The sequence below is a fragment of the Notamacropus eugenii genome, chromosome 2 (assembly GCF_028372415.1).
Source record: "Notamacropus eugenii isolate mMacEug1 chromosome 2, mMacEug1.pri_v2, whole genome shotgun sequence".
Lineage (NCBI taxonomy): Eukaryota > Metazoa > Chordata > Mammalia > Diprotodontia > Macropodidae > Notamacropus > Notamacropus eugenii.
Window position 1 is genome coordinate 25,021,430 of NC_092873.1, and position 22,440 is coordinate 25,043,869.

At 49.0% G+C, this 22,440-nt stretch overlaps 1 protein-coding gene across 1 annotated transcript; it reads left to right on the top strand.

Annotated features, from left to right (window-relative positions):
• The first annotated feature begins 11,199 nt into the window (after positions 1-11,199).
• On the top strand, positions 11,200-13,519 carry CDKN1C (cyclin dependent kinase inhibitor 1C). Its single transcript, XM_072639471.1, has 4 exons — positions 11,200-11,373; positions 11,611-12,105; positions 12,459-12,714; positions 12,799-13,519. Exons 2-3 carry the CDS (start codon positions 11,613-11,615, stop codon positions 12,707-12,709), a joined length of 744 nt encoding a protein of 247 aa, XP_072495572.1. The 5' UTR covers positions 11,200-11,373; positions 11,611-11,612; the 3' UTR covers positions 12,710-12,714; positions 12,799-13,519.
• The last annotated feature ends 8,921 nt before the right edge of the window (positions 13,520-22,440 follow it).

Below are 22,440 nucleotides of genomic sequence, written 5' to 3' on the forward strand. Positions count from 1 at the left end.
TGGAGTTGTTGCTGTTGCTGCATTAAGGCGAAAAGGGTTAAGTGATCTGCCCACGGTCACACAGCTAGTTTGAGTCTAAAGCCAGATTCAATTTCAGGTCTTTTTGATTCCAGGCCCAGAGTTCTATCCACTGAGCCACCTAGCTGCCTCAAAAGGAACTTACTATTACTTATACTATCCAGCTCACTGAGGAATAATTTTGTTTTTATTTTTAATAATGTATTATTTTTATTTTTCAAGTAATACGTTTTTTTAATTAATCTTTCCTTCCCACTATTTTTGGCTCCTGCAACAAGAAAAAAGTAATCCCTCAATATATAGTGAAAAGTCCAGCCAAACAAACCAGAATCCCTTTCTGCATTTGTCACTGTGGGGGAGGGGCGCATCCCATCTTCAGTCCTTTGGACTCCGGAGTTTAGCACGGAATCCAGCAGAGTTTTCAAGTCATTCCTAGCTGTTTTTCTCTGGAAAGTTGTTCCGTAACTAGTCCCCATAATTCTGCTCACTTATTCTGTATCAGTTCGTAGAGCTCTTCTCAGTGTTCTCCGCATTTCTTCATCTCCTATGGGACAGTAATATTCCACCAAATTATTTGTGTTCATCAGTAATGTTGGCCACTTCCATGATCTCATGCTTACATGGGTTCTGCATAATGGATGATGCTCTTCAGCTTTCTGGTCACCAACAGAGTGAAACAAAGGGGTGTGTGCTTGCTCCCGTGATTTTAGCATGATGTTTTCAGGCATGTTGTCAGATGCCTTCAACAAAGATGAAGGTGAGCTTCAGCACTGATAATAAATTTTTTCACTTAAAAAGGCTACAAGCCAAGACTAAAGTGCAGGAAGAAATGGTGAAGGACTTTGTGTACTCAGTGCAGCCTCTGAAGCTGAGATGCATCAAAGTATAGACGGATTCTCTGCTGCTTGTGCTAATTTTGGCCTAACAATGAACATCAAGAAAACACAGGTGCTCCATCAACCACCACCACACCGTCCATATGTGGAACCACTGGTTACAGCAAGTGGAAGACTTTTGAATGCTGTGGATAAGTTCACTTACCTTGGCAAGTATACTTTCCAGGGATGTACACATTGATAATGATACTGATGCATTCATTTTCCAAAGTTAGCTCAAGAATTCGGGAGGCTCCGAAGGAAAGTGTGAGAAAGAAGAGGTGTTAGACTAACTACTCAACTGAAGGTCTACAGAGCCATTATGCTGACATTATTGTATGCCTGTGAAGCCTGGACCATCTACCAGCACTATGCCAGGAAACTGAATCGCTTCCACTTGGATTGTCTTAGAAAGATTCTGAAGATTACGTAGCAGGATGAGGGACCAGACACGGAGGTCTTTTCTTGAACTAAATTGCTACGTAGTCAAACTACTTCAGAGAGCACAATTCCAATGGGCTGGCCATGTTGTTCCAATGCTAAAAGTACATTTGCCTACAAGGCTATTTTACATAGAACTCACACAAAGCAAGTGCTCCCATTGCACACTCTCTAAAGAACTTTGGAATCAATGGAGAGACATGGGAGATATTGGCAAAGGACTGCCCAGCATGGCATGTCCATGTCAGAGAAGGGACTGTGCTCTGTGAACAAAGTTCAAAAGAAACTTGAGATACACAGATTTAGAGATATCTCTCTTCCAAATATTCACGGGATCTGTTTGGGCCCAACCTGTGGTAGAGCCTTCTGAGTCCATATTTGTCTGATCAGCTCTCCCCCCGCCCCCCATCATGATATAATTTTGGTGACATCTTTGCGCCTACATCAATCAAGCATTTCTTAAGTGTCTGCCATGTGCCAGGCACTGCACTATGTGCTGAGGATACAAAGAAAGGCCAAAACACAGTCCCGGCCCTCAAGGAGCTCCCAGTCTAATGAGGGAGACAAGAAGCAAACATCTACACCAGCAAGCTACAGACCACGTAGAGAAGTAGCTAGAGAAGGTGCTGGGATTATGAGGGGCTGGGGGAAGCTTTTAGCTGGTACTTAGAAGGAAGCTGGGGAGGTCAGTGGTCAGAGCAGAGGAGGGAGAGTATTTCAGGCCTGGGGACAGCCAGAGATGGAGGGGCTTAGATTTTAGTTTGGGCCTGAGATATACTTGTACACTAGGGAGTTTGTGCAGACTCTCATTCAGAGACCCTTTTATCCAGCCACATCTTCTCCCAGAGGAAGAAGCAGGAGCCCAGAGAGGGAGAAGGCCCCAGGTTACACAGTTGAGTGGCTGTGAGTAGCTATCCACTGCTGAGGAGGCAGAATTTTCACCTGGGACCTCTGACATAAAATCCCAGGCTCCCCATCTAGCCAGGTAGATACATTTATGTTTATTTCTTCATCTGAAGGATACATTGTATCTCTTTCGGGGACAATGGGTGCAGACTGAGCTCCTATGGTATGCATGCCCCCTCCAGGAACAGCCTCGTCCCATTCTGGGACCTCACTTTGCCAGCAGGGCTCCAGCTGCCTACACAGCATCTGCACAGACAGGCAAGTAACTAAGTAACTTCACTAATGGCTGGAGGCCAGAGGCAAAGCTTGGTTCCAGGCAGCGGGTCCTTCGAAGCCCTGTGGCCCCAAAGGCCGAGGGCCTGGGGTCCGAGGTTTCTGATTTTATGGAATAGCTTGGATAAGAGGCAAATTGGGATTGAGCGGGCTGAAAGGACTCAAGCTTCCTGCCATGAATATGAACACATGCCCTTGAGCTTGGTACCTGGAAAATGGCCTTGTAAGTGGAGACAAGCTTGCTTTGGGGATGGGGGCATCCTGGAGGCTGGGCCAAGAGAATGAATGACTGTGGACACATGCCATTCACAGAAGATGTTGGCGAACACCAACCGCATTAAGCTCTGTTAGGAAACCTAGAGGAGGGACACTGGGTGGCTGCCACTGCCTGTGACAGTGGCTCCCCATCACCTTCCAAATTGTTCATTTGGGGCTCAGATCTCTTCATGGCCTGGTGCCCTGCCTTCCTCTCCAGGCTTCTTGCCCCTTCCTTCCGACCCACTTGCCTCCTCACACAGACTGCTTCTCTCTTAGACTCAAGCATTTCCATTGCCCATGCCTAAAATGTTTTCTCTCCTCATTTGCACCTCAAATTCCAACCAAAGTCCCCCCTTCTACGAGAAGCCTTTCCTATACCTCCTTGATGCTAGTGCCTTACCCTCAGTGTTAACCTCAATTTACCCAGACTTCATCTTGTTTGTACCAGACGTCCCCCTCTCCCGAAAGTCCATGTTGCTGTCTGGGGCACCAACTAGTCAGTGCACTAGTATTTATTAAGCCCCTACTGAGTTCTGTGAATACAAAAGAGAAGCAAAAGCCAGCCTCTGCCCTCAAGAAGCTCCCAGTCTAATGGAGGAGACAACATGAAAACTATACGCAAACAAGGTCTATAGAGGGTGAATCAAGGGTGATCTCAGAGGGAGGCCCTAGTATTAGGGGGATTAGGAAAGGCTTCTTGTAGAAAGGAAGGCTGAAAGGCAGCTAGGGAAGTCAGGAGGGAAAGGAGAGAAGCATAACAAGTTTGGGACCAACCAATGGCAATGATGACAATAGGGGGATGGAATGTCCTCCGTGAGACACCTAGAAGGCTGATGTCATCGGATTGGAGTGTGTGGATGTGTGTGTGGGGCGGGGAGAGAGTGAGGAGTCATGATGGCAGCCTAGCCTGATGATCAGGAGGATGCTGGGACCCTGGACCTGAATGGGGAGTTTAGGAAGACGGGAAGAGGTCTTTTTTCCATTAAGCAGTAGGGTCTTTATTTTTTCTTATGCAGTATTTTATTTTTCCTCAGTTAGGATTTTTAATATACATTTTTAAAACTTGGAATTCCAAATTCTCTCCCTTCCTCCCTCTCCACACCTGAAAAGGTCTTTTTTTGGAGGGGGGAGATGATGAGTTTGGTTCTGGCATGTTGGTTTTAAGATGTCTACAGGATGCGTAGTTTGAATTGTCCGGTTGAAGATGAAAGTTTGGAGGTGAGTGAAGAGATTAGGGCCGGCCAAAGAAATCTGAGAGTCTTCTGTAGAGATAACTGTCCACTCTGCCACCCGGGCTCAAACACTTGGCATCCTCCTCTGCCTCCAGCCAGATCTGTGGTAGATCTGGGAATTTTGGCCTTCAAGCAGCAGCCACAGAGGCCCCGTTGTCTCGGCTTAGCTGGCCAGATCAGCCTGGCTCTGTTCCTTATCGTTTCATGCTTGAGTGATTGCAATGATTTCTCTCTCCCTCCTTTCTCCTCTTCACCTCTCATCCATCTCCAACCCAGTTTTAGTCCCAGCTGGACAAGGTAATAAGTTGTAGGGTGACCATGTCCCTCACCCCCTACTCCATGGGTCCCAGGAGCTTTCTATGACAGTCAGAACAAAATCTAGTAATGAAATGATGCCTCCGCTTGGAATTTCAAGCTCTTCACAACCTAGCTCTTTCCTACCTTTCTAGTCTACTTAACTCGCCTTCACACATGCCTGCCTTGATGGCCTCTCAGTTTCCTATCTCCACACCTTTGCATTGGCTGTCTGCGGTGCCTGGAATGCTATCCCCTCACTGCTCTCAGATTCCCTGACTTCCTTTGAGACAGCTCCAGTCCCAAGCTCTGCAGGACTCCTTTCTCAGTATCCATAAGCCACCCTCTCTTCCACCTACTCTGAATCTACTCGCATGAATATATCTCTTTCATTAGAATGTGAGCAACTTGAGAGCAGAGCATGTCTTCGTTTTTCCTTGTGTGTCCAGTGCTAACCCTAGTGCCTTGAACCCAGTAGGCACTTAATCAGTGCTTGACTGATTCAATTTCACCATGGCCTTCTTCCTAGGAATCATCATTCATCCAGACTAGGAGCCAAGGCTTTCCTCCCTCACCATCTTGAACAGCTTGGGAAATGGGGCTTCACTGGGTCTCCCACCACACTTGGAAGTGGGGAACCAGAGATCATCATGGTCCCACTGGCCAGAGCCAGCCAACTCAGCCTCACACAGTGGCTGAAGTCATCTTCCTGAGCCACAGTTCTGATCCTCTCCCACCTGTCTTCCAAAGTTTCCTGCCTCCAAACTCTGATCTCCTGCCTAGTCCTTCAATTCCCATCTGGCTGATGCAAACAGAGGGAATAAACATTTATGAAGTGCCTACTATGTGCCAGGCATGTGCTAGATGCTTTGATCTCACTTTTTGTCTCACTTGATCTTCACCACAATGGTGGAGGAAATGGAGGCAGAAAAGCTAAGCGTCACACAATTAGTAAGTGTCTGAGGCTGGATTTGAGCTTAGGTCTTCTTGACTCCAGGCCCAGCATTCTACCACCTGGCTGGGGTTCAGAAGGAAGTTAGAGGGCCCCGGACTTTGGAGACCAGACTGAGCTCAAGGAAGGGCCTCAAATAAACAGTTTCCTCCCTCACAGCCTGGCACACCAAGTGAAAGGGGCAGGCTGGGGACTTGTTAGGGACTCCTCCAAAGTATTTGGGCTTCCCTCCAGGCCATAGGCCTTGCTTTCTGCCCTGGACTCAGCTGCCCCTCTGGTCCTTAAGAACAGCCAAACTATTTTATGGAAAAAGTGAACCTACAAAGGCCAGATCCCCGAGTTGAACTGAGCCAAGGTTGACATTCGAGAACCTCATGAAATGAAACAGAAAGAGAATGCCTTCAAATCTCAGCCTTGCTACTTACCTGTGTGACCTTGGGCAAGTCACTTCCTCCTCCCTGGGCCTCAGTTTCCTCATCTGAGGAGATTACTTTTCAGTTCCTTCCAGTTTTGAATCTATGACCCTGTGAAAATGGATGAACTCTTGTGTCATCAGCAGTCCTGGGGTTTCACAAATCAAGGACCTTGGTGGGGGGGAGGGGAAAGAAGAGGGAGTGTCGGTCGGGTAGTTGTGGTAGCATCTCCTCTGGAAGGGCTACAGCCCCTGGGGGGTCATTACTCTCAGCAGGGGATTCTCCAAAGTCCGATCCGGGCTGGTGAGCTCTTGATACTGAGGGAGGGGGGCAGTGTGGTACATGGAGTTCCGTGTCCTTGGCTCCAGCTTCCCTCGGCTCCCCCACTATCCCTCCTGACTTTCCACACCTTCTGCTCTGCCCTGTTCTCCCCAGCTCCAATAGAGGGCAATGTCGGGTAGGGATTCTTAATCTCTGAATACAGGAGGTTGGCAGGCAGTGCCATGTCATGCCACTACAGGGAGGGGGGCACCTTGCTGCCACCCAAGCCTCTGCTTTTGGGACACTTTCTCTGAGTTCTTACTAGAAGCCAGTAACTTCCCCCTGCTCTGAACTCTTCACCCCGAGCTCTGTTTGCCCCCTACAGGATGAGATCCGCACAGGGGGCACCTCAGTGTACTCCAAGTGTTTCTTTTCTGGTTTAGTTTTGTTTTTGCAGCCAGACTCTGGGTTGCTGCGAGATCCCCTCCCCCCTCTCCCCACCTAGGCTAGGCTCTGCTCCTTCTTTATCTACACTCTGCCTGCTGAGCTTTCCTGTGGGTCCCAGGGTTTCTGAAGCCTTCTCCCCTCACCACCACATAGAGGCTTTCTCTATGCAGACCCTTCAAATCTCCACAGTTTCTGACACAAAATGTATCTCCCCCACCCTATTTTCTCCAGAGAGCTCCAAGATATGTTCAGAAGACTAACTTCCCTCACCTCCCTTCCTTGGGGCAAGCCCCAGTGCAAACTTACAAGTCATGTTGTGGCCTTTAGCTTCTGGAGTCTGGGGTTGGATCCTCCCCCTCCCACTGTTGTCAGGAGTCTGTGAAAGACGGAGAACCAAAGACACCTGCAGACCCAGGCTCGGATGTCTTTGTGTTCCCTAAGGAATGTGTCCTTTGAGCCAACCTGCTAGGACAGCCCAAAGTCTGAAAGCAGTGCTGGCACACGGTGTCCTTCAGAGGATCTCCACGGCCCTGTGGAATACAGAAAGAAGCTCTGGGAGTTCACAGGGCCGGGAGATAGAACCACAACCATTGCTGTGTCCACAGATCTTGTTTGAATGGATGGATGGATGGGTGGATGGATAGATAGATGAATAGATGTATGTATGGATGAATAGATGTATGTATGTATGGGTGGGTGGGTAGGTGGATGGATGAATAGATGGATGGGAGGGTATATGGATAGATTGGATAGATGGATGAATAGATGTACATATGGGTGGATGATTAGCCCTGATGCAAATTATAGGATATTCTAGCGAAGACAACTGGAAATTACCCAACCAAAACACATGCTTGGCGGGGGCAGTGGGCAGCTAATAACAGCTGGCATCATCCCCAGAAGTTGGCACATCCTTAAGGATGCCACAGAACCATCTCCATGAGTTTCTTGGATTGTTCATTTGAATTTAGTGGGAGAAACCTCATAGACCATAAAATCCCTCCCTCACCCCCATTTTACAAAGGAGGAAACTGAGACAACTCAGAGAGGAAGGCACTTCAGCTCAATTGGCCAAGACTCGGGGTGAAATGGCAGGTGGCCCAAGCAGCTGCCCACATGGGCAGGCTGGGCAAAGCATCTCCCATGCTGTTTAGCAGGGTCACAAGATAAACCAAAAATAGTGCTGAAAAGTTGACCTGAGGGAACATTCTGGGAGGAGGTCAGCTGTGGACTCTAACCAAGACAAGTTCGTTAAGCCTGGAGCTGGTTTCACCCAAAAGCAGGCTTCCTCCGTAAACATTGCCACTAAGAGTCTGCATCCCACTAAACCCAGGACAATAGCCTCAACTGAAGCTTCCCCTGGGCAATCTCACCTGGCCTGAAGGGCTGTGCCAGGGTGACCTTTGATGGTGGCAGGACAAGGGGAACATAGACGTGGCTGCTCCAAGAGCAGGGATTGCAGAGGTGAGCTCCCAGCATAGGTGGGTGTGCCTAGAATACCAGGATGGAGGTCACCTCTTCTCTGTCCTGTGCAGTGAGGATATGTCTGGGGGCAGAGTAAGTTTTCCTTTGCTCAACTAACGATGAGACCAAGCACTAGAGGCACTAACAGTGATGAGGGCTGATCCATCATTTTTCTTTCATTTAGATCCATCCATTTTCTTCCATTTCTTCCACCTTTCGGAAGGAGGCAAAAATTTTTTTTTCTGCCCCTGCATCAGCTGATGCTTAAGTATCAGTGCTTGGGGATTTCCAGATCCACCTGATTTCCTCAGAAGGAAAGTTTTTTTTTTTTTAAAGAGTCATTTAGTGACATTAGAAGGGACTGCTGAGTGCTCATCTGTACTGAGTCTTCCCTCCTCCCTCTTTGGGCATCCCAGTTCGGAGGCTACTGGGTTTGGTGCTCGAGGTACAGACGAGTCATTTTAATGAATAACTGCTCTTCATTTCTTAGACACCTGAATCTGAGGAGAAAGAAGCCTCATGGACAAGTCAAGCGGCCTTGGAAAATGTCAAGCAGAGGGTCCTCTTCTGGAGTGCCCACAGAAGATGGGCATCCCGATTTTCCTAAAGGAAAATCTTTGGACGGGTAATGGCCTCCTGTTTGTTCGAAGTCAACTGAAGCCATGAGGCTGGTCCCAAAGAAGCTTACAGTTTCAGGCTGAGGGAGGTTCCTCCACAGCTCATGTTGGACACCATATCTGATTCTTCTCCTGTCTTTGGCATAGACAGGAGACTGAACCACACCTGTATATCAGTCTACAGATGACAGAGGTCCCAGAATCTGTGAGCTGGGCTCGGACTCAGAAGGTATCTGGCCCAGCCTCTTGCTGGGGGCTATGCCAATAGCCTGGCCAGCTTCCCCCAGGTCTCTTTGGTCTTCTGGCTAGTACCTCTGATGGCTACACTTGCCCAGCCTTGCATCTTCCATCCACCAGTGTCCATAGCTCAGTGGGAAGTTTGGGGCTGGGACCGGTATATGGTGAGAATTTGAATAATTCACTGGGTTCATCCACCCTGCCCTGTGTAAGACCCTCTTCTAAGCCTTCATTGCATCTGAAGCTCGACAAAGTCCCTGGGGATGGTTCTTGACTCCTAGTACTTTGGGGGGCAGGTTCTTTGCCCAAGGCAGGCCCCAATTTCCCCATTATTCTCAAAGAACTACAGGGGGAGGAAGAGATCTTGAAGCTGGCAGGAGTAGGCAAAGGCACTGAGATTCTCTCTTCTCCCAAAGCCTGACCAACCAGTAACATGAACATGGTGGGGATGGGGGGAGAATGGGGGAGGGCAGAGGACTTACCCTGGATTTCCGGGTATTTCAATATAGGTCTAGGCTAGAGTTTTAAAATGAGAATGCAGAGAAAGAGGTAAAAGGAGGCCTCAGGGGCCTAAACAGCTATCCCCCATCATATGAAAGCCAGGAGACTCTCTCATTCTGCTGAGAATGTGTTTGTGCTGAGCACCTCTGCAGGTGGGAGATCTGGTGAAAGGGTAAAGGTGGCTGTTTTCTGGGAGCTTACCATCAGGAAAATGAAAAGGCATGTCCAGGGCTATTGATCGACCAGCCCAGTTCGGCTAGGACTCTTACAGGTGCTGCAGCACACCCAGTACGGGCTGGGAAGTCAGATCACCTGTGTTTGCAGCCCAGCTCCTTGTGATCCTGAGATCACTGCATGTCTCTGGCCTCCTGTGTAAAATGACACTACATGGCCTCTTGGTCCCTTCTGACTGATCCTTCCCTCCCCAGGAGGCAGGACCCACCAGCTTCCCCAGCCTCTGTACTGACTCCTGCCTGGGGGCCCAGGGGCAAAGCCTTAAGACAGAGGTTGGGGCTCCATGAAGCTTCCTACCCATAGACTGAAAGGGAGAAGATGGGAGACCTAGCCTCCAAGAACAAACCAGTTGGAAGAAGGGAAACACCTGGGGCCTTATCCTCCTCCCCACTTCCCTCCGATGCTCCTGGTATCTAGCAGGAGGGGTGGGTCAATTACGGATGGTGATGGAGGATGCCGGTGTGTTCTTGGGCTGCAGAGGACTCTCAGGACAGGTCACTCCAGCTCAGGAGAACTCTAGGGGCTGCTGGATATTGGTCTCTGTGATGGGGAGGGCAGAAGGGGGGAGTGGTGATGAAAGAGGCACATCGAGTCCCTGGAATGGAGGGTCCCCAGTCACAGCAGTCCTCAGCCCCTCCGATTGTTGCTAGGGAACCCCGCTCCCAGATCCACATATGGGGGAGCTGTCCTCAGCCTAGCTGAAATCCAGGGCCCAGTCCTTCTCAGCCCTGGTCACTCCAGGGCCAAAGCGGAGTCAGAGACAAAGGCAAAAGCTCTAGACAGCGCGCGCGCTGCTGGGACTGGGAAAACGGAAAGAGCCCGAGGAGTTTGTCAGAAAACCTGACACTTCCTACTTGCGCAGTCTTGGATAAGTCACTTCCTACTCCCTGGGCCTCGGTTTCCCCCAGAGTAAAATAAGGGAGGTTTCAGTTCACTGCAGATGTGCGATCCTAGGAACTGTGGAGCTGGAGAGCTCTGAGGAACAAGGTGGAGGGAGAGACAGAGACACAGAGACAGAGAGAAAGAGAACTCTCGAAACTCTGGGTCCCGCGGCAGGAACAGAGCCTGGGCTCCAGAGGCCACGGTTCAGCCCCAGGCTGGCGATGGGGGGGCGCTTACAAAGGGACAGGCTCAGCCTTTCCCTCTCAGCCTCCGAGGGCCCCCGAACCCCGAATTTCCAAGCCCTCGGGGCAGCAAAGGCGGCTGGTGCAACGGAGAAGAGGGGGGAGGAGAAAAGGGGATCCCCCGCGCCCCCGGAGCGTCCGGGAGCCTCTCTGCAGCGTTAAAAGGAAAGGGGGAAGAGCTAGCGGAGCGGGGCGGAGGGAAGGGAGGGGAAAGGAGGGGTCCCGCGCCCCGCAGCCGAGCCCCCGCCTGCAGACAAAGAGCCCGGGACTTGGGGGGAGGGGCGGGGCGGGGCGGGGCCCGGGAGGGGAGAGGGGGATGGGGCGAGGGAGCGGGGCAGGGCCAGTGTCACGTTACCCTCGCCCCCTCCCCCCTTTCCCGGCAGGAGCTCGCGGCCCGGCCCGCCTTCCAATGGGCCGGGCCCCCCCTGAGGCCGCGGGGCGCTTGCTCCCCCCGGGAGGGTGTGTTCCGGGGGCCAATGGGGAGCGGGCGGGGGCGGGGCCGCGCGCGCCCGGGGGGACCAATGGCAGCCGTGTTGTCTAAACAGAAAATACTATTATGCTAATGGCGCGGGCGCCCCGCGAAGGGGGGGGGGTCGGGGGGAGGTGGGGCGGCGCAGGTATAAAGGGGCGCGGCGGCTGCGGCGGCGCAGCGCGGAGGCGTCCCCGTCCCCCCGGCCTCCCCTCCGCCGCGGCTGCGTCCGCTGTCGCGGTAGCCTCCTCCCGGTGCCCGCCCGTGCCCAGCGCTCGCCTGGACCAGCGCCTGCGGCTGCCGCGGACCGCACGGCTCGAGCCGTCCCCACCCCCAGCATCGGAGCCGAGCGGACAAGTGAGTAAGGAGCGGGCCCCGGGAGCGGCCAGGGCTGGGGCTCTGCGGAGCTCGGGGAGCCGTGGTAGCGCTCCCCCGGCCTGGGCTGGCTCCCCGCCCCCTGCGGGGGCCGGCCTGGCCGCCGCCTCGGTCCCCTCCATCGCCCCCGCCCCGTCCCGTCGGATCCGCCCCGCCCCCGCCCCGGCCCGTCCGCTTCTCCCTCCGTGGCCGCCTGACCGCCTGCCAGCTTCCCCGCAGGAATGGACTTCACGGGCGACCGTCGGGCGTTCCCAGTGGAGGCCAGCGCGGGCGTGTGCCGCACCCTCTTCGGGCCAGTGGACCACGAGGAGCTGGGCCGCGAGCTGGTGGGCAAACTCGCCGAGATCAGCGCGGAAGACGAGCGCCGCTGGGATTACAGCTTTCAGCACGACAGGCCGCTCGTGGGCCCGGGCCGGCTGCAGTGGCAGGAGGTGGACGAGCGCGCCGTGCCCGCCTTCTACCGCGAGACGGTGCAGGTGGGCCGCAGCCGCTTCCCGCTGCTGGTGCTGCGCCCGGCAGCCTGCCCCCCGCTGCGCCCGGCGCCCAGCTGTGCCCCGGACGATGAGGGCGCTGGGCCCGACGGGGCTGCCCACTCTCCGGTCGTGGCCATCTCTGATGAGCTGCCCCTGGACGCCGACATCGACTTGGACTCCGGCTTCACCATTCTGGCCACTGCGCGAGCGGGTGCCCCCGCCAGCAACGCTCTCATCACAGGTGAGTCCGGCCCCGCCCCGTCCAGGCCCCTCTCCTGGCCCCGACTCTGCGCGGGTGGAACCTGTGGGCGGGGTCAGATTAAGGACCAGCGCCTTACTCGCAAGCAGCCGTCGGGCAGGGGCTGGCAGACCTTTGAAAGCAGGTAGTGCAGTGCAGGGAGCTACCTCGAGCCTCCTGTTTGGATAAATAACAGGCCCGGGGTAGGGACTGTCTCCCCACTCAACCGGGTGGGAGCCTGGTCCCAGAGGCCGCTAGGGTTAAGCCCGGACTGAGTAATGTGCGTCCTGCCCTCAGATGGGCGCCTTCAGGCCGTCCTGGGCCCAGGCTTTCCTTGATCTGTTATTTGTTCGCAGCTTTCTTTGTGAAGCGCAAAAGGCCCCGAGCCTTCAAACCCTTTCACCTGGACCACGGTCTGCCCCGTGGACGGAGCCTGGATGCTGCCCCAGCGAGCCTGGATGGTTCGGACAGCTCGGGTTCGGACAGCTCGGCGGGCAGTTCAGGCCGGGACAGTCCAGCCGGCCGCGCCCGCCGCGTCCGCCGCACCCGTCGGCCCCGCTCAGCCGCCCCTCCCTCTGATCAGAGGACCCGTAAGCGCAGTCGGTAAATAAGGTGAGTGTCGCTCTCCAGCCCGCAGCTCGCTTGTGGTCTGGGGCAGCCCTTCCGTTTCTGATCTTCTCTCTGTGTCTCCGTCAGCTCGTATTCGAACCGCCTGCCGATGGCCTCCACTCAGACTTCCCCGCACCCGGAGGAGAGGGCAGGTGCAGGAGGAGGGGGCAGCCCTCCCTTGCTCGGGTGAGCCAGCTGTCCCACCGGGAACCGCCTCCCTTCAAGCAAGTCCTCAGAAGGACCGACCTGCTTTTGTACTTTGATGTAGCCACGACGGCTGAGCCTGCAGCCCGCCCCGGGGCAGTGTTTAAGAAAAAAAAATCCAGTAAAAAAAAAAAGTTGGACAACCGTGCAATGTATTAAGTTTTATGTAGAAATTGTTTATACGCCTGATGTGAGTAGCTGGTCCCAAAGTGCAAGAGCTTTAAGAAATCATTTCTATAAAATGTGTAATCTCTGCTGGAAACGCGGTGCCCAGCCCATGTATATTTGTACAAAAGTGTAAGAAGTTATGCGCGCTAATAACTTAATTCCCTATTTATGGCAGATCTCGCTGATCCTCAGTCTGGCTCTGGGGAGCGTGGAGAGGCCCAGCTTGCAGCCGAGCGCCCGGGCAGGTGGGCTGGCAGGGTCCTCTCTCCAGAGCCCAGGCCCGACTCTCCGACTAAAGGAACCCGGCCTCTGGGTTGCGGGTATTTTTTTTTATTTTACTTGAAAAGACAAATCTATTTCCGTGATTCCTGAGCCGGTCTGTACCACTGCCGTTTCAGTCCCACCACCCCGTTAATAATAAAGACTTAAAGACTTATTGGGTTTGGTCTCCTCTCCTTGGCTCCTCTCCTCTCCTTCCCATTAACAGCCCAAACTTGGCCCGACAGCAGCAGCCCCCGGGTCTGCCCAGGTGGCTGGAGCCCTGGCCAGGCCCTCCAGCTTTCCCTTTCTCCTAGGTTAGCTCTCTTGGAAACCTGCCCCCAGAGAGCAGAAAGCCAGGGGTGTTCTTCAAAGCCTGTTCTTGTAGCTGCCTTCCGGGCAGGGGGAAGGGGGTGGGATAGGGGTGGGAAGAACAGAGGAGAGCGCTTTCATAAAGCCGGGAAAAAGACCTGCACCTGTTGGCTGCTGGTAACAGGCTGAGAAGGTCACTTGCCTGCTTTAGAAATGGGTTCTGCTTGGGAATACGTGTGGACTGGAAAAGGGCATTTGTGGATGTAGAGAGCCAAGACAGCTGGACCCTGGACGTCATTAAGGGTCCTCCTCTTAGGCCCAGGCTTCCCTTCCCCCACCTCAGGCCTGCAGGTCCCCAGACTTGTGTTGGATGGCAGATAACCTGCCACTTTCAAGTGTGTCACCTCTCTTGTAAGGGGTGGAAGGAGCCCTTTATCCTGAGACTGGAAGGTGTGGCTGAGATGAAAGGGTGGGGTGAGAGACAGAGACACAATTGGAGATGAAGCCCTCAATAGTTCCAGTCTCTTCGATCTCACTAGTAGGAAGGGAACTTGAATTCCCCCAAGAGGCCACCTGTCACACCGGTCCCCCTCTTTCTGGGGGAATTGCTCTCATTAGAGGAGGGGTTGTTTGTCTTACAGGTAGCCTGAGGTCCTTGTTCCAGGAGGAGAGCAGAGTTATTAGCCAATGGCTGCCCAGCGGGAGGGTTGGAGTACAGAGAGTGGGTACGGTGGCACCTGAAGGCCTTTTAAATTACTCAGCAGGTGACCTTCTAGCCACAGAATTTTGTACAAGCCAGACCCTGATCTGAAGCCAGAAGCCTCTTGTGGAAGGTACCCAGTTGGAAGTGATCGGGGTCTCCATAGCAATGCCTGTTGCCATACAGTTGGCCTCGCCTTGCTTGCTGTTTTTAGAAAAGGCTTTCTCTGTAGCCACACAAGAGAGATCTTTTTTATTGTTGACCTATAAACCACCAAACTGTGGCTGTGAGTGGAGGGGTGGGAGAGGGGGGCGTACAAAACAGCCAAACCAAGGCAGAACGGGCTTTCTGCTTGTGCCTTTGGAGACTTTCTCTCATTTTCTCTCTGGCTCTTTTTGAGGTGACCTGTTACAAGGCAGTCACCCAAAGCTCCCTTGCTTCAAAGGGAAAGGTCCATAAGATTTGCATGATACATTTATTAGTTGAGCAGTCTCCAACCAGCAGGGGCAGGTTCCCAACTGCTCATCTCCTGGGACCCTCCCAGCTCCTGCTCAGACATTGATCTGTGTTAGAAGTTAGACCAGCCACTGCTCCCCAACATTAATCCTGGGTTTAGCCCCTCTTGGCCTCCTGACCCTTCTCCTTTGCCTGCTCTCTTCTAGACCTCAGGCTGCATAACTCCAAAAGGTAAACTGATCTGGACAAGAGGTCCCTTACCCGAGGTCTGTCCACAAGGGAGTGGCAGAGTAGCCACATTACCAGCTTCTACAGGAAGCTGCCAGAGACCTCTGCTCCCAAACGACTGGTCGTATTCATTCTCTGTGTGTTTGCTATATGTTTGGATGAATGAATGAGAAGACATGGATAAAATTTGCTATCTGCCAAGTGCTGTGCAAAGGAATGGTGATACACACACAAAATCAAAGATAGTCCCTGGCTCCAGGGATCTTACCTTCGAACAGGAAGAGCCAACACAGAGAGGGGAGTCACATTGTGGAGGACTGTTTTACTTTTGAAAATTATAGGGAGGGTGAATGTTGCTCTAAGAGAAAGAGTTGGATTGATTGGGGTTCTAGAACTAGGAAGGGAAGTGGGAGGGGAGGGGATAGAGGCATGGTAGCAGGGAAGGAAGAAAAGAAGTATTCATTAAGTACCTACTATATGCCAGATACTATACTAGGAGCTTTACAAATATGATCTGCTTTGATCTTTACAACAAACCTAGGAGGTATGTGTTATTATTATTCCTTTTTGACAGTTGGGGAAACTGAGGCAAATAGTAGTTAAAGTGAGTTATCCAGAGTCGCACAGCTAGGAAATGTCAGATTTGATCTTGGGTCTGCTCGAGTCCAGGTGACTGTACCACCATCAAACAGCGGAGTCTCATAAGCTTCAACAGAGCAGGGTATCCCCCCAGGAGGGAAAGCATGAAGGATGCTTAAGGATGCTTAAGGATGGATGTAATCATTGTCTCTCTCTGTTCTTTCCCCAGTAGACTGTAAACTCATTGAAGGCAAGGATTTTCCTTCGGTCTTTGTACTCCTGGAACCAGGTACTACACCTGGCCCTTAGTAAGACCTGAACGAATGCTAACTTGATTCCGTATTCTGTCTCTTAGTAATTCTGTCCTAACCTCCAGTCTTTCTTTAAGTGTTGGACATCTCAAATTGGCCATCTTGGAGATGTCAGACCCAATATGTACAAAACATCTCCTTACCCCCACCCCCTTCCCTCTCTTTCTCAGTTCCCTGTTACTGAGGGTGCTTGATATAGCCTATATTCTTCCACCTCCTTCTCACTAAAGGCACCCCTTAATGCAAAGAATGTTTTTTAAGAAAGGAGGAGAGAAAAAAATGAGCATTAAACAAATCCTACAATATAGGTGAGGTACACAAGACACAGTAGTCAATGATTATAGCAATCTATTGTGTGATAAACCCCCAAACCTCTGGGATTAGAACTCACTGCTTGGCAAAACTGCTGGGAAAACTGGAAAATAATGTGGCATAAACAGGGCATAGAGCAATGCTCTGTCTAGTATATGACACCATATACTAGAATAAAGTCCAAATGGGTACATTATCTAGGTATAATGACTGATACTACGAACAAATTAGGGGAGTAAGGAATAGTTTATTTGTCAGGTTTGTGGAGAATGGAGAAATTTATGACCAAATAAGAGACAGAGAACATTATGAAATGTAAAGTGGATAACTTTGATTACATTGAAGTGGAAAGTTTTTGCACAAACAAAGCCAATACAGCCAAGATTAGGAGAAAAGCAGAAAACTGAGAAAGAATTTTTACAACTAGTGTCTGTGAAAAAGGCCTCATTCTAACAAATTTACAAGAATACAAGTCATTACCCAATTGACAAATGGTCAAAGGATATGAAGAGACAGTTTTCAGAGGAAGAAATTAAAGCTATCTATAGTCACGTAAAAAATGCTCTAAATCACTGTTGATTAGAGAGATGCAAATCAAAACAACTCTGAGGTACTACCTCACACCTATCAGATTGGCTAATGTGAAAAAACAGGAAAATGATAAATGTTGGAAATATAGAAAAATTGGAACACTAATTCGTCATTGGTAGAGTTCGTAGAGTTAGTTGTGAACTGATCCAACTATTCAGAGCAATTTGGAGCTATGCCCAAAGGGCTATGAAAATGTGCATGCCCTTTGACCCAGCAATACCGCTTCTAAGGGCTGTATTCCAAAGAGATCATAAAAATGGGAAAAGAACCTACATGTACAAAAATATTTACAGCAGCTCTTTCTGTGGTGGCCAAGAACTGGAAATCAAGGGGATGCTCATCCGTTGGGGAATGACTGAACAAGTTGTGGTATATGAATATAACGGAATACTATTGTGCTATAAGAAATGATGAGCAGGCAGATTTCAGGAAAACCTGGGAAGACTTATATGAACTGATGCTGAGTGAGATACTAAGAACCAGCAAAACATTGTACACAGTAAGAGCTGCAGTGTTCGATGATTGACTTTGATAGACTTAGCCCTTCTCAGCAATGAAAAGTCCTAAAACATTTCCAGAGGACTCATGATGGAAAATGCCATCCACATCCAGAGAAAGAACTATGGAGTTGGCACGTAGAGCGAAGCAGACTATTTTCTTTTTTGTTTTATTTTGTTTTTCTTTCTCATGGTTCCTCCAATTCCTTCTAATTCTTCTACACAACATGACTAATGTGGAAATATGTTTAATAGGAATGTATGTGTAGAGCCTTGTAAGGTTAATGTAAGGTAATGGTGGGTGGAGGGAAGAGTTAAAGATCTTCCCCGCCCAATAATAGACCTCAGACACCTTTTGTTCATTTCTAATGAGATACAGGGTCACAGGGTGGTGCCCTCCAGCCCTGAAAAGAGTATCTATACTCTGAGGTGAGGTTTTGCTTTGGGGTTTATTTTTTGAAAGAAAGTTTGCATGCCAGGTGAGACTCTGGGCAGCTGTTTTAAGAAACCCCCCGGCTTTGAACACTCAGATGTTGGTTTTTCTTTCTCTGGTAACGATGCATGTATTGTGTATGGTCAGATAGCTGGAAGCCTTGTTTGTTGGTCTGTTTGTATTTTCTCTGAAGTTCAGGGTGCTGACTTTCCCCCTTAAACTAAGGGAATGATATATGTGTTTGATTAAAGTGATCATGGAGCCCTCAAAAGTTGCTTTCCTTTTAGAAAAGCAGATGTAAGAACCTGTACAGCAGCCCTCCTGTGTATGTCGGGGTGCTTGCTGATACGAGCCTATATCAGATTACATGCTATCTTGGGAAGGGGCAAGGGAAGGGAGGGGGAGAAACTTATAGAAGTAAATGTTGAAAACTAAAAATAAATAAGTTAACTTTTAAAAAATCTGACAATTAATGCAGCATTTCCCACCTGCAGGCCTTCTGCCACCTCTGCAAAGGAGCAAAGGGACAGGTTTTCTTCTATCTCTTCTTTTGGGCCAGACTTGCTCATTTTAACATCCACAACATCCCATTTAAAAAAAAATTATTTGTAATTTTTCTTCCCATTTCCAGGATTGGAGTCATTGTGTGTGCATGTTTTTTCTTGGCTCTTTACTTCACTCTGCATCAGTTCAGGTAAGTTATCCCTGGTTTCTGTATCCATCATATTCATCATGTTTAAAACTACACTTACATTCATATCCCACAATTTGTTTAGCTGTTGCCTAATCAATGGGCAGGTGTCTTACTTTGTTTATAGTTCTCTCCTACTACAGAAAGTTCTGAGATAAAGATTTTAGTTATACAGAGCCTTTTTTCTTTCTTTTTTTTTTTGGAGGGGGGTATCAATGATCTTTTGGGGGTATATATCTGGCAATGTAATCTCTGGGTCAGAGGGTATGGGCATTTTTGTCACTTTATTTGAAGAATTCCAAATTGCTTTCCAGAAGGGTTGTACTAATTCACTGCTTTACCAAGAATACACTAGTGTGTCTATCTTCCCACAACTCCTCCATCACTCCACGCCCATCTCTGACAATGTGTGGTGTATGAAGTGAAACCTCAGTGATTTAGCACATTCTTTTATGTAGTTGTGAATACTTTGCAATTTTTCTTTTGAAAACTGTCTTCCTATATCCTCTGACCACTTATCTATTGGGCAATAGCTTTTGCGATTACATATTTCTGTTAGTTGTCTATATATCTTGGATACCAAACTCTTACTCAAGAAATCTGATAGAAAAATTTGTTCTCTGATGCCTCTCTTCTCATTCTAGATGCCTTCATTCCATTTGTGCAAAAGTTTTTCAATTTACTGTAATAACAATTGCTTTATTTTATCTTTTGTAATGACATCAATCCCTATTGATTTGGCAAAAAAACCCAAAACAAAACAAAATCAATTCATCTCCTACCCACAGCTCCAAAATGCATGCCATCCACTTCTTGTCTAAATCTTGAAGGCATAATCTTCAATATTCAGGTTGTGTGTTTATTTTGAATTTATAATGGAATCTGGTAGAAACTGTTTGTCCAAATCTACTTTCTGAAAGACTACATTCCACTATTCTCACCAGATCTTATGTCCTAATAACAAACAAAAAAGATACCCAGTTCAACACAAATTTGATAGACTCATTTTTTCTCAATTTTCTTAACTGTAAAATGGGGGTGATGATAGCAACTAACTCACAGGGTTGTTGTGAGGATCAAATGAGATATTTGTAAAAAGCACTTAGCACAGTGCTTGGAACACAGAAAGTGCCAGATAATTGCTTGTTTCTAGAGGAAACAAGATCTAGAAGGAACAATGTGTGGATGGATGCTGCCAAGAGGCAGATTTAGGCTTGGTGTCAGGAAAATGCTTCCCAGTCATTGAAGTTCTCTCAGAGGGGAAGGGGTCTCTTTGGGTGGTCATGGGTCCTTGTGCAATGGAAGTCTTCAAGCTATAGCCAGATGGCCACTTGTTGAGGATGTTGTACAGGAGAGGCAGTTTCAGAAGAAGAAATAAAAGCTATCCATAGTCATGTCAAAAAATGAAATATTTATAGCAGCTCATTTTGTGGCAAAAAAGAATTGGAAATTGAAAGGATGTCCCTCGATTGGGGAAGTTGCTGAACAAGTTGTGTTATATGCTTGCAATGGAATATTGTTGTGCTATAAGAAATGATGAGCAAGATGATTTCAGAAAAACCTGGAAAGACTTATATGAACTGATGTAAAATGAAGTGAGCAGAACCAGGAGAACATTGTACACAGGAACAGGAATACTGTATAATGAGAACTGTGAAAGACTTAGCTATTCTCAGCAATATAATGATCCAAGACAGTTCTGAAATACTCATGATGAAAAATGCTGTGCCCCTTCAGAAAATGCTAGAATCTGATCGCAGATCGAATGAGGCTATTTTCACTTTATTTTTTTTTCATAGTTTTTCCCCTTTTGGTCTGTGTCTTCTTTCACAACATGACTAATATGGAAATATGTTTTGAGTGATTGTGATATATGTGTGCGTGTGTGTATGTGTGTGTGTGCGCGCAATATATAACCTCTATCAAATTCCTTACCATCCTAGGAAGGAGGGAGGAGAGGGAGAAAATTTGGAACTCAAAATCTTATGCAAAAACGAATGTTAAAAATTGTCCTTACATGTAATTGGAAAAAAGCAAAATACTATTTAAGAAAAAAAAAAAGAAAACTGGTTGAACTAATGGCTGTGAAAGTTCCTTTCTGCTCTTTGGGACTATATCTCTCAGCACCCAATTCTCTGGTCCTTTTGCTTTTTCCTCCCTTCTCCTATGCCCATGAGGACTGGGCATCTCCACTGCAGGAAGACCCCCTCTCCTGTCCAGCAGTCTTTCATCTCTTATGCCCTCCTTGTTGATGGGCAAAGGAGAAGAGAAATCATGTTCCTGTCCCCTTCCCATCCCCTAGAAAGAATCTTGTTCCTTTTAGAGTGGTCCTTGTCCCCCTGTCAGAGAGAGGATATATGGGAATTATCATTAAGGACTAGAGATGAGACTGTAGCCTTTTGGACATTCTCACTGGTAGTCCAATCCAAGCCAATGCCCAGTGCAGTGCAGTGCATTACCATCTAGTCTAATCCAATGCAATCTGGCAAGCTTTCATGAAAAGCCTACATGTGTGAAGAATTGTGCAGCCCCTAATGACACTGAGCCTTGATGAGACGGTCCCAGCCCTTAAGGAGGCAGACATTTCATAGTTGGCAAATCTCTCTGTTTAAAAGATAGATTCCATTTTTCCAGCAAAAGTCGCTTGGAGTCATGATTTGGACCTTTACCATGAGCTGTGTCTGACCCCAGGGAGAAGAAGCAAACTTCCTTCTAAGGCCAGTGACTGGCTCTCCACATGAGTGAGGGGCTGCAGCATGGCTGGAGGAAAACCACAGCCTCCCCGTTACAGGGATCAACACTCCTTTGGACAAAGATTCTGGCAATGTTCTTTGCTTCTGCACATGAGGTTCACCACCTATCCCAGGATCATGGGCAGAATTGGGGCTCTCTTGTAGTTGGCTTACACCAAGACTGCAGTGTATTTGGAGTCAGGAGACCTGGGACTAAAATCCAACTGTAACCATTACTACCTGAGTAACCTTGGGCAAGTTACTCCTTTTTCTCTGAAACACAGTTTCTTCCTCTATAAAATGAAAGGTTTGGCCTGGTTGACACTAAGGGCTCTTCAGACTTGGAATCTATAATCCCACAAAGGGGAAGAAACTGTGCACTTGGGGATTTACTTGGGACAAACACACATGATTTTACTAATGTGTCGAGTCCCTTGTCTCCTGCTCCTTAGCCAGCTTCTGGATAACCTGATCCTAGAGCAAGTGGAGAGGCTTGGTATGCATGGTGAACCAGCGAACTCCCCAAGTGCTTGCGTGTGCACCTGTGTGAATGCTGGCCTGTGCTGGACAGCAATTTGCTTTACTCTGTGTCTTCCCCATTAGAACATAAACTCCCTGCAGGTAGGGATTGTTGCATTCTTTGTCCTTGTATCCCCAATCAATCACTTAGTACACACTGAATGCTTGATGAATTACAGATGAAAGCAAAAAGGATCATTGTTGGAGGCCAGCTGTACCTATCTTTTCTCAATGTATGTAGGTTTTATTGGAGTCCTGACAGAATCCTAGAAGCAGAGTCCATCAGAGCAGAAAGAGATTTTAGAGTTCACGAAACCCAGTCCTTTCATTTTACAGAGAAAGGCACTGAGGCTTAGTGTCATCCATCCTTCCATCCATGCATCCATCCATCTATCCGTCCATGAATTCATTGTCCAGTTGTTTTCTAAAGTTCAGTTGCCTTGGTAATGAGGTCCATTAACTCTTGACCAGTGGGGGAAAATGAGCATTTCCACAGCAACATTTAAAGGGAGTTTTGTGTTCTGATTACTTCCACCAGTCACATCTGGCTTCCTGCCCTAGTTCTTTGGGTCTGCAGGCCCTCCAGGAAAGGCTATTCCTCATTATTCAAATGAGTGACCAGCCCAAGAATCTGCTTAGGTCAGCATTTTCAAAGCATAGAATCATAGGTTTGAAGCTTGAAAGAACTTCAGAGACCATGTAGGCCAGCCCTGTCATTCCACAGATGAGGAGACTGAG